The following is a 12183-nucleotide window of genomic DNA, read 5'->3' on the forward strand; positions in this document are numbered from 1 at the left end:
GGGGCGGGGCCGGGGCTGGGTAGGGGCGGGGCCGCCCCGCCCCGCGGGGCCGCGCGGCACGCTGGGAGCGGAAGCGGCGGCCGCGTTGGAGCGAGGCGGGCAGCATGGCGGCTGCCGGCAAGAGGTGAGCGGCGGCGGCAGCGCTCTGCTGGGCGGCGGAGGGTGGATGGGTCGGACCGACCGCGGGCTGGGGCACCGCCGGGCCGGGCCGGGCCGGGCCGGGCCGGGGCACCGCCGGGCGGTGGCGGGGAGGGTCGTCAGCCCTAAGGCCGCCGTGAGGGACAGGCCCGGCGCTTGCCGGCCCGGCTCCCCGCTGAGCTCCCCCCCTGTCCTCACCAGGAGCCTGGCGGAGCTGAGTCTGGACGAGTTCCTCGCCGCCGGCTCCGAGTCGGAGCCTGACGGCGGCTCGGAGGAGGAGGAGGCCGCCGGGCCCGCCAAGGGGGCTGCGGCGCAGCGGCGGCAGAGCGGGAAGGCGAGGCAGCCGCTCCAGGCCCGACCGGCTGGGAGGTAAGGGCGCGCCGCTGGTCGTGCTCGGCCGGGCGGCCCCTCCGGGCAGCCTGCCGTGGGTGCTCCCCGCCCGCCCCTCGCCCGCTTTGGGCGAGGCTGAGCACATCCCAGCCTTCCCTGGTTGCTTGGTTGGTAGTTTTTTTTTACTTTGGCCTGCTTTTGTAAGTAACCGCGGGACTTCGTTGTAGCATCTGTCATAGTTCTGGGACAAGCTGGGCCAGAGGTGCCTGAAAGGGCTGCGTTCAAGACTGCGGTGTGGTTACGGGGTACAGGACAGCCAGGTTTTTGGTCGTACCTATGTCAATTCAGTAATTGCTGTGGAGAAAAGCTTTGTGTATGCTTTTAATCTTTTACAGGGTATATTAGCAAACTTTGTTTTTCCTCATGTTTTGTGTATTTGCTTTTACTGAAAGACATTGGAATATCTGCGAATAGGAAATGATGAAGTAGTTCTTAGGCACTGCTAATCATTATTAGAAGCCAAAACAATTCTTTAGTACCAGATAAGATTTTACTGAGCTTTCATTGTCAGATTTGTCTGGCAGTATAGCTTTCAGTATTCTTTATAAAAAGCTTGTGAGAGTAATACTGAGAAACAGATTTTTTTGGTTTTGCAAGATGGTTTCATGACCTCTGGTCAGTATCCCAATACAAGCTGATAGTTTGCTATCAAGATTTCTTAGTGCTGAATGAAAATAACCTTTTGTAAGTCCTCTAGAGCAGGTGTTAAATGGGTTACAGAACTGTGGCCACAGCCCTGATAAATCTATCACCATTCAAATTAGCCCCAGCTGTGCTTTAGTGCCCAGAAGTTGCTTGCTTTTCTTACAGCATCAGCAGAAGCTTGAGCAATGAATAAACACATGTTAATTCTTATCTACCAGGAAGAAGGGAAAGGCATCTGAACATAAAGATCAGCTCTCCCGGTTGAAGGACAAAGATCCTGAATTTTATAAGTTTTTGGAGGAAAATGATCGCACATTGCTGAATTTTGATGCTTCAGACAGTTCTGACGAGGAGGAGGGGTTGCACATACCCCCTGATACGCTGGAGGTACTAGGCCCTGTTTTGGAGTGCTGAAATCAATTATTTCAATTACTTACATGTTAAGTATTTGAGTTTCAGTGCAAGGCCTAAATATATTTGGGCTTATAGTGGCACAGATGGCTGGGGAGGAGCTTACCCAAAGATCATCTGCAGGTGTACAGGCTTGTAATCCAGAAGTCAGCTGTGGATTTGAACTGAGCATGGGGAGTTTGTTAAAGATTGTGAAAGCAGAGCCTTAGAGTGTATTTTCTCTGTGGCTTTGGTTTTGTGTCTCCTTTCCCGATGAGAGTTTGTTTTGCCTCAAGTGATATCCTTTCTCCTTGATATCTTATGTTATCGCACGTTATATTTATGTAGCAAAGCTGCAGGGCTTAAGTAGCTTTTTTGGTATTTGTGATACCCATGATTTCATTACTGCTTTACACCAAGTGCTGATAACAGCATTAATAAAATTCACTGCTGCCTGCCTGCCTTCCTCTTCAGTAGTTACTCAGCAAAAGAAATGGGGCCAGAAAAGAAGTGTGTAAGTTTTTTCTCAGTCTTGGTACTGACTTCTCTAGGAAGCAAGTGATGAAGATGAAGAAGAACATGAAACAGTCAAACGGAAGAGAGTTTGTTTCATCCCCGTGAGCTTGAAAATGGTTGAAGAATGGAAAAAAGCTGCAGAGGTGAGCAGGGAGTTGGAATACAACTTGAGTGTTCTCCTTTAAACATTCTTCCACATGTGTTGCTGCCTCTAAAAGACCAACTTTTGATTTGTTCATCTTTCACAAAAATCTACAGAGATGATATATGTCCTACATACAAGGTCATACTCCTAAAGCTCTTGTTACTTCAGAGTGATTTGTCTTTGCAGTTTTTCTTGGGATGCAATATTAGAGTACTTGCACTCCATCTGAGGGAGAAGCTAGAGAAACTTGTGTGGCTCAGAAGAGGTCAGAACGGTTAACTTCTGATTTTTCATCCTCTTGCTAAGCATTGTGCCTTTGGCAGCTCCAAGAACTTTTTTAGTCACATTTTGAGTAGTGATGAAATGGCTTGCTGCTTCTGACTAAGAGGGGGAGGGAAAGGTCAAATTGGATAGTTGCTTGCAGCTGATTCATTGCTTTTCAACCCCCAACCAATTAAAAGCCCTAGAACCCGTTTTAGAGCAAGTGAAGGCCACTAGCATTTGTTAACACTCTCTTGACATTTTTCCTTTGTGTTATAGGATGGAGCTATTTTTGCAATCAAACTTACAATAAATTCCAATACTCCTGTCCCAGTAAAGTGCTTCAGAGTTTCAGAATATTGCTTGCTTTTTCTCCTCAACAATCCTTTTTCTTCTTTCCCCAGAGAAGACTAACACCAAAACTTTTCCATGAAATCACTCAAGCCTTTAAAGCATCTGTAGCAACCACCAAAGGAGATAATGGTGGGGCTGATCCCAGCAAGTTTCAAGTCACTGATGCTGCAGGTGAGTTGGTCACAATACTTCTTCTGTGAGAGAAGGGAAGTTATTGGTAGGGAAGGTTTAGCTATTGGAAGAGAGTGGGGATAAGTACTGGCAGGAGTTAACTTACCCTTTCATAGGCTTCATTTCACTTAAGTAGCTTATCTTCTTCCTGATGGTGAGTCTGTGCAGTGGTATCTCTTCTGGTGTCTAAGCGTACCTCTCAGTGTGCATGTCTGGAGCAGCTGGGCTTGCGGTCTGCTGTGGAAAGTACCACGCTTCATTCACCAGACTTCTTAGAGTGAAGTTGAAGCTAGGTACTGTTTATATGCTTATAGTGCAGGTTTTTTGGACAACTTTTGCTGCAGCTTCTTGCTGATCCCTCTTAGAACTAATCTTAAGTCTTCTTACCAAATAGCGTTCTATAACCTCACAACAGGTCAGAGTTCAGTTGCACTATCAAGTTGACTGGCACTAGCCAGGACCTCTCAAAATACTGCCTGTCTAGATCTTCTTTATAGGATTATCATGCCTGTAGAACAAATGAGATGCAACCTCTCTCTCCAGCCTAGCCCCCCTTTGCATATGCTCCAGGTTTTGCAGACAGTCCTGTTTTAGACTTGCAACAGCATGGCTGAGCAGGAAACATCTTTGTTAGTGTCTCAGCGGATGTGACCTGCAGCCCGCCTACTTGTACTTTCTCACTGTGTTTTATCAGCTTGTTATTGTGTGCCATCTGGAACTGGCACTGTGGGGTGGGACTACTTAAACCCACATGTTCTCCTTAATCCTTTCTTGCCCGGCATAGGGCTTTTTTATCTCTCTTTCATTGCTTTTGGTAAAATCTCATTCTTTAATGTAAGATGTTACATAGAATTCGCATGTCCATTTCTGTGACCCTTTTTTTATTAAAAAGTGCCTTTAATTCTCATTATGGTTTGAGGGAGGTTGATGGTAGTATAGACTCCTAGTCATGGGTCAGGCTGCTTTTTGTGCTTGCTCAGAGAGCAAAGAAATGGCCCCTGTGCCAGAAAGCTGTCAGTTATAATCTTGCTGTTTAGAGAGAAAGTTCTAGGGTAAGACAAACTGATGTTCTTCTGGAAGCTTGTGGAAACGCAATAGTTCTGCCATGGGAGTTACTGGCTTCAATTCCTTGGGGAGCTCTTTTCAGATTAGCTGAGAGAAACCAGGAATATGTGGAAAATCATTTACAAATGCTTTACTGACTTTTTTTAACCAGTGTTCAATGCCCTTGTGTCCTTCTGTGTCCGGGACCTCTTCCGCTGCCTGCAGAAGCTGCTTCTTCTGAAACCCCCAAAGAACAAATTAAAGTAAGTCTGAGTAGATTTGAGAACTGCAGGTCAGAGAAAGCTGGTTGGGGTTTTCCAGAACTGCAGCCTGGCTGTGAAGCTGGAAAAAGGTGGCAGGTCTTGCCAAACACTAGCAAAGTTGCCTGATTGTATTCACAGTCATCTTAGCCAGGTTATTCCTTTCTTCCCCAGAAGCGTGTCCTCCGTAATGTTAGACTCCAGCCATTTGCAGAGGACATGCGACTTCAACAGAAGGAGATCTGGAATTGCATGTGCTTGCACTCAGGAGCACCATTAAGGCATTGTGAGCTGGTTTTCAGAGAAAGGGACCAAGCCTTCTGCCTATATGTAGGGAGAATGTCGCAAGTATGCGACTTTAGTTAATCCAGGGCTTTAGCAGCTGTATTATGCCCTAGAGTCTGGTGATCTGAGTGCTGGATCATCTGAGTTTGAGCTGTTCACTGTTAAAGCATAGATGGAATGGAAACAAGCATGCAACTGGGCAAAGAATGGTGCAGTTCGTTTTTTTCCAGAATGGCAGCATTGGTCCAGTACCTCTGTGTTGCATTCGCTGATGCAATTTGATTTGACTAGAGAGGAGGAATGACAATTTTGAAATCTCAGCTGCTGCCTGGGAGCTGGGAATTCTCTGGCTATTGCATGGGTTGGTGCTCAAAGAGTTTCAGAGTAGGCTGGGCCCATAATTGAATAGGTATCAGCATGGCTTACCCAGCAGCAACTGGAAAAGGTGCTGGAAACTCAGTAACTCTCGTTGGATGAACCAATACCATAGCTGGGGACTATGAGCCCAGTTCCATAAAACAAGCTGTGAAGTTCCCAGTATGTTTTGAAGCTGGAGCAGCCTTATTTAGCCCCTGTGCCTGTTTCCTACTAGATGTTTACAAGAAGCTTTTTACCTCAGTGCTCTCTGGAGTTTCACCTGGACACAGTTTTATTACTTGCCTCACAGTCTGAGCTCTTCTATTTTTCCCATTGTTGGGTAAAGTGAGAACTGAATGCCTTTCAGAAGTAATTTTTGTGGCAGTTATTTTTAATTTCCGTGTCACAGATGAAGGGAGGGGCGAGCTAAACTGTAGATTCCTTGTTGACAGTGGTGCCTAGTCTGAGAAGTAAATTCCAGTTCTTTGTGTAAATACCAGCCTCTTTTCTCCCCAGGCCTGACTTGTACAGACCGTGTCTGAATTTTGGGATGGCCTGGGGGTACTACTGCGAGTGCAGTGTCAAAAGTTTAGAAGAGACTGAGCAAATGTCTCACAACTAGTTTGATCCCCAAAAGACTTTCTTGCTACAATCCAGCCTGCTCTCAGGCAGTGGTTGCAGAATGCCGGACTAGAAGATAACATCAGTGTGAGAGATTCAGGTCTCCACCAGGCTTTTTGGCTGTCACAGCTTCCTGTATCACACTTCCAGAGATCTGGGTACTCTGCTGGGAAGCTCTTTGAATTGAATTTTCTAATACTGTTCTTCAGGCAGTTTTTACAGAGTAGAGGTACTTCTTTTCACCCATGACAAAATTGTTACTTCTTTTACTTCTTGCTTTGCTAACAGTTGTCTTTACTCACTGGCAATATCAAGGAAGTGAACTCACTGTTCTTTGTGCTGCTGAAATCTAATTTATTTGGTGGGGTTTTTTTAAAGCTAAACCCAACTCTTGCTCATTTCCAGAATCGTCCTCCCTTCCACCAGCCCACTTTGGAGCAAGCTGCGACTGGACGTAAAAGTGTACCTCAGCTGTACTATACAAGTAAGAAATTTCAGCGTGTTTGTGTTACTGGGGTCAGTCTGCGCATTACTGCGCTTTTGTTCAGGGTATTTTGGAATGGGCTTTTGCATCTGTAAACAGCACTGCTAAAAGGTGAGCAAACAATCAAGATGATAATTAATAAAGCAGGTAACTGTAGCCTCAGGTGCTTTTCCTTTTGAAAAGACAGTTATTCCAGTTTGAGGGTGACTTTCTAGCCATCGTAATACTGGGAACCTTGGGTATTGGTTTCTATGCCTTCTTCTGTAGTGGAGAATAAATAAGACTTACTGGCTGAGGTTGCTTCATCATGCATCCCCAAATTTGAAATATTAAAAACAAAAGAACAACACTGAAATATTCGTTCTTCAGAAGCTGAGGGAAGGGGATATAAGGAAAGAAAAAGAAAGTGCTGATGTCTCTTAGCTTAAGCTGGCAGAATGACTTAGCAGAAAGAGCATTTTGATCAGTAGAGCTTTTTTTCTTAATCGTGGTGCCTCTCGCCGGCAGCAGAACTAAAGACTGCAGTAGAAAAGGAAAAGCTGGCAATGCAGTCCCATTGAAGTAATCCCTCGTCCTGTACTGAGTGCCCTCAGTCCCAGGCTTCACTACAGTGTTTTTCTGAACAATATCTTCCCCTTTCCTTTTGGGGTATGAGGGATTTTGCAAAGGAGATCTGCTCCATCCAGTATCTTTGCAGTGCAAGGAGGAGAATGAGGAGGAAAGTTAAAAGTAGAAAAAAATGCCTCTGCTTCCAGCAACTGGGATCGCAGGCAAGAGGGGGTGCTGCATCAGGCAGAACCTCTCTCAAATTGAAGTGACTTTGAGCTTACCGTTGTCTTCAAATTAGAAACTGCAAACGTCTCTAGGTTTGGCTCCAGGTGAACTGAGCTGAACAACCTGGAAATACCAAGTTGTTTCTTAAATAGTTTGTCTAATCTTTTCCTTGAGCTAGAGTTAACCTCTTGATACCCAATACTATTCCAGCTTCCCATTAAAGAAGTCCCAGTGAAATCCAGTAAGTCATCAGATAGCTCAGATGGTCTGTTTCCAAGCCTTGTGTAGACTGAGGGTGCCTTCATTGCGCTTTGACCATTTGTAGCGAGACGACAGAGGCATTGGTGTCATGCCGTCTGTAAGATGTCTTAAACTGTATATAGACATAGCCTTTGCAGTATACACAAATGAGGTTTTATGTGATGAGCTCAGGTGCCATTAGCCATCCAAGTCCAGTAGCCTGGGCTCACATTTGCCAGGATGGTGTACTTTCAGGGGAGTTATTTAACCCGCCGTGTGTCTGCTCCTTTCCTGATACAGCTTTTGGGGCTTTGTTTGAGCTTCTTCCTAGGGAATGCTGCTCTTGCGGTCCTTTGGTAACACAGAAATACTTGGAAACAGCAAAATACAGATGCTTAATGGTAAAGGAAGAGGTGATGAGGACTACACACTAAATGGGATCGTGTTTTGTTTTTCCCCCCATAGCTCCTGTCTTGTTTAACAGAAGCCTCAGTCGGTGTAGCAGTCCTTCAGCATGTCAGTTCCATAGTGCCTTATTATTTGTCCTTTCCAAAGCAGTGCCGTGCACTTCTCAAGGTAAGGTGATGTGCTATGATATGTCATTTGGATCTGAAGTACTTTCTTTACCCCTTCAGATGAGGTATTTGGGCTGGATCCCACGACAGTTCAGTCTCTTGTACTCCTCTTCCCTTTTCTTTCGGTCCTGGAAAGGACTCCTGCTTCTCTTACAGGCCCTCTAGGTGCCATGAAGCGTGCTCATGCTGAGGTGAGTGGGCATGTGGCTCTGCGTGTAGCTACTGCTAATCCCCATGCAAAGTGACACGGAGGTGTTCCGGGGAAGCTGTCTGCTTCCTCATCGCAGATGGAGTAATTGCTGCCTGTGTGCTGAGTCTGTGTGTGGCTGTGATAGTATTTCACTCTCAAGAACTGGGGGTGGAATATTTTTGCAGAAACTTAGTCACAACTGCTGAGCACTAAAGAACAACAAAGGAGGCGTGGAAGAGCGGAAGAGGGCAACAGGGTGACATTTAAATGAAAAGCTGCAACACAACATTTAAATGAGGCTGAGAACCCTTTGATGGTAAAGATGACTGGTATGCAGTGATGGGAGGCTGTTACACCTCATATCTGAAGGTGTAGCAGTCTGCTCGCTGCTACAGTAGGGATTTTTGAGTAGGGTTTTTCAGCCCTGCAGCTGGAATCTTTCTGATTTCCTCTAGAGTTCATTACTGGAGATAAGTAACTAGTTTTTGGAGACATCAGCCATGATTGTGGTCCTGCTGTAGCAGATGCTTCCTGACAGGGCCAGCCATGTAAATCTATACTCTGAACAGGCAGGCAGGCCTGGGAAGAACAAAATCTATTCATTTGCTTCTCAAGAAGTTGAGGGGAGAGACCAGTATATGATTGCTTTATGCAATGCAGAGATGGGTAAAATTCAGATAAATGAGTTTACCTGTCAATGATGGGCTGTCTGCACAGACTAACCTGCCCCTCTCCAGCTGGTGTAGGTATTTTTATGATGCACTGTGTGCTCATCATCATGTCTGTACCAGAGTGACTAAGGATATGTCTCAGCAGAAGTGCTGCCTTACACGGGTCCTGTCTCTGGCTCCAAAGCTTGCTGCTGCTCTATCGTTTGAATTAATACAGTGAATGTCCAGAGAACTGGAATTAAGTCAGAACTACCACGAGGAGATGTACCTCGGGAGTTGCAACCTATTTGCCAAGAGAGGGAAAAACATTGATAAATTCAGAAGTCAAACCCTGGTGTCCCCTCTCCAGAGACAAATGCATCTTTAATAGCATTCTTTGAGAAACTAGAATTTGGTGTTTGTGGCGAGAACTGGAGTGTAATTGCAGTGGAGTTGTATTCTGCAGAATTCAGTGTAAGTCATAAAAATTACTTTTTTTATTGGGCTGGAAGATGTATCGGCCAAATGTGTAATCTAGTGTGGTGTTGCTGTCTAGGGGATGGTGAGGAAGCTGTGCAAAGCCTAGGAGATTGAGTCACATGCACAAGCTGGTGCCTATGCTCAGAAGCTCAAATGTGTATTTAGGTACATAAATAAAAGTGCATATATTTTTCAGAGATGCTAGTTTTGGACAGTTTCCTTTATTGATCGTGGAAACATCAACCTTGCCTTTTGTGTGGTCTCGCAGCTAGAGTATGAGGACAGAATGGCTGCCAGTGCTGTTGTGACTGATCTTGTGACAATACAGCCTGCCATCTTTCTGTCATCTTCCTCCTCGCTTGCTTTTTTGGTGTGAAACAGGGAAGCTCAGGCCTTTTGTAACCAGGACGGGGCTCTTTGTCCCTTCACTTATCTGTATCTTTTTACTTTCCATTCCAGCAAGCAATTAATTTGTGGAGCACAGGTGAGGAAACAGTGAGAGTACTGGCCTTCCTTGTGCTGAACAAAATCTGCCGCTACAAGAAAGAGGTGTACCTAAGTCCCTTGCTCAAGGTAAGGCTGGTACTTGCTGTACTCTGCAGCTTTTCTTTCTCACGTTATATGCGAAGACCTAGGAGTGTGAGCTGCAGCCTATTAGGTAGGGCAGGTGCTGGAGGTGATGCTGGCTATCTCCAGAAAATTAAACAGGGAAGAAATTCTATGTTAGGTCAGAGTCATATCCTGCTTCCTACTACTGCCCTTCCTGCTGGAGGCACACAGGGTCTTAACAGGGAAGGCCTCAGGTACTCATCTGTCTACTGGATGAATACTCATCTTCCAAATTCTTGAGGGCTTTCCTGAAGTGCTGACACACTATTCGGTGCTACTGAGCTGCTCTGATCTTTCAGCTTAATAGCTGAGGTTCCCAAGTGTAGTTTGCTTAGGTACCACCATTACAGAAAGAGAGCTGTGACCAACCATAAGCATGTATGGCTCAAAGCCATCCCACAGTTCTCTCTTCTTGCAGAGGAGCAATGGCAGGGGCATCTCCAAGCTCTGTGCTAAACACTTTTTCCCATCTCCCATGAAGAAGGAGCAGGCTGGATTATTATTTTTGCATATTCCTTTGAAGTGACTTGTCTTATAAAAGGAACACTTCACCCCTGGTTTGGACATACCTGGGTGGGGAAGGTTAGTTAAAAAATGTTTTTATTCTGTTTTATGTGGTTGTGTCTTGTCCTCTTTCCTGCACAGCAAATGTACATTGCATTTGTGAAGAATTCCAGGTTCACCTCTCCCAATGTCCTGCCCATGATCAACTTCATGCAGCGCACACTGACAGAGATGTATGCGCTGGACACACATACCTCTTACCAGCATGCCTTCATCTATATCCGTCAGCTTGCCATTCACTTGCGCAGTGCGATGACGATAAAGAAGAAGGTAGGTACCCGTCAGTGTGGAAGGAGTGTACCCTCCTATGGGCCATGTGTGGAGAGGGGAAAATTACAGTAGCCACTTCAGGCTTTTGGTAGCGTCTGTGTAACAGACTGTAAAGTGTCAGTACTTGTGTCTGAACATTTCATAACGTGCCAGGGAATTTTTTGCCAGGGGCTGGGAGCTTCAGAGATCACCTCTTAGTTGCCTGTATTTAGAATTTCAGCAAAGAAGGAGAGGAAAGACAACTGCAGGGTTGAAGTCACTTTTCTCTCCCCAGCTTGCAAGAGTTTGTGATGCACTTTCCATCTTCTGCCTTGGCCACCCTTTTTCCATTCTGTGAAGCTGCTGTTTGCAGCCTTTGTTGCAAAACCTCAAGGTAAAGAAGATTAGGAACCACCCGGGTGTGTGCATCTCTCCAGTGAAGTCCATACTATTTAAAGGACTTAATTGAACAAAGCAGCTCAGACCTTTTGGGAGCAGCCCTGATTTCAGCCACCTCCAGTCTGACCTGGAAATCTGAGTCAGATTGCTAATCCTGGCTTTATTCGTGTTTAGCAAAACAGACCCCGATAGATTAATTGCTCCCAAACATTGCAGGATTGGTGACCAGTTAAATCTCCTGGCTGTTCAGACATGGAGATAAATGAGCAGAGATAAATGAAGTCTGGGCTGCATATGCCATAATTGGATTGCATTGGCTTCTTACACCCTCAGTCCTGGCCCAGACAAGACCTAAATCTACTTGATTTCACAGCTGGGGAGGGTTGTAGGAACTTTAAATGACAACAGCACAACCAAAATATACAAATCCAAGTAATAAGCCAATTAATTTCAATTGAGCAGAGGGTGGTTGTGAAAGGTGATTACAAGAGCAGATTGCTTGTCTGTTCTGTGTAAGAGAAGCTGAGAACAGAGCTGCTTGGTACATCTCAGTGACCTGGTGAGAGCTGGGAGAGCTCTACCATTTCCAGCGGCAGCTTAAGTCCCTACTGCAAGGTTTGGTCCAGTGGCTGCAATTAAGGGCTTCTGCTGTTGTTTTAGGACTTAATGCATCTTGCTTCATCCATGCAAAGGAGGATGTGACCTGGGCCTTGAAAGTCTGAAGCTTGGAGCTGAGGCACCTTGTTAAGTGCAATCTCATAAGTTCTTGGCGCAATCTGGGGAATACATGGGCCTGCAGAACCCTTTGGAAAGGGTGTCCTTAAGGAGGACTCCTGCACTCTTCCAGGCTTTTATTTAATCTGGCACTATGGGCTGCTTAAGCACAGGGCAGGGAGAGAGTGGGGGCTTGCCCAAACTTTCTCGAAAACAATGTCTCTTGGATTGGTGCAAGACTTGACCCTCACCTACTCATACTGCTGAGCCAGCCTGAAATGCTGCTTCAGTGTGTCATTGCATGTCAGGCACACTGCTGGCCTGTTGCATTGTTTTTGCTGGTAACCATAAAGACTGGCTGAGGAACAGAGCTGAAAGGTTGTTCTCCCCTCTTCTGTCTGTCATTTTTACTCTGCAATTGAAAAAAATGAAACTGTCCTGGGTAGTGTCTTTTCCAAAAGCAGGGAGGAGTGCTGGGTTGATCATTTGGTCCTTGCTTTGACAGTGAATGTTTGTAGGAACATCTCTAAAATGAACACTGATATTGCCTTTCAGAGTTAGTGGGGTGGTGGTTAGGGGGTTTTGATTAATACAGCTGAAGGAAGGGAAGCCTCGGGGGGGAAGGACAAGCTGCTACATAACAACCAAAGGAGTTTGAGTGCAGAGAGGGGAAATCCA

General features: G+C 45.8%; 1 protein-coding gene across 13 annotated transcripts in view; it reads left to right on the forward strand.

The window, feature by feature from the left end:
- Positions 1-53: 53 nt before the first annotated feature.
- The window catches only part of NOC2L (NOC2 like nucleolar associated transcriptional repressor), a 59042-nt gene continuing 46912 nt past the window's right edge, over positions 54-12183 (forward strand). For 12 of the 13 annotated variants that reach the window (XR_012677056.1, XR_012677057.1, XR_012677054.1 and 9 more), the window contains exons 1-10: positions 54-124; positions 340-507; positions 1392-1560; positions 2115-2222; positions 2890-3010; positions 4227-4317; positions 5983-6061; positions 7541-7651; positions 9430-9543; positions 10225-10413. Coding sequence is in view for 3 of the 13 variants with exons in the window: in XM_075172403.1 (XP_075028504.1) it covers positions 105-124; positions 340-507; positions 1392-1560; positions 2115-2222; positions 2890-3010; positions 4227-4317; positions 5983-6061; positions 7541-7651; positions 9430-9543; positions 10225-10413 (1170 nt within the window). In the remaining 10 variants the exon portion in view is untranslated. The remainder of the gene's footprint in view (positions 125-339; positions 508-1391; positions 1561-2114; positions 2223-2889; positions 3011-4226; positions 4318-5982; positions 6062-7540; positions 7652-9429; positions 9544-10224; positions 10414-12183) is intronic. The other variant, XM_075172405.1, reaches the window with a different exon arrangement.

This window comes from Calonectris borealis, chromosome 23 (assembly GCF_964195595.1).
Source record: "Calonectris borealis chromosome 23, bCalBor7.hap1.2, whole genome shotgun sequence".
NCBI lineage: Eukaryota > Metazoa > Chordata > Aves > Procellariiformes > Procellariidae > Calonectris > Calonectris borealis.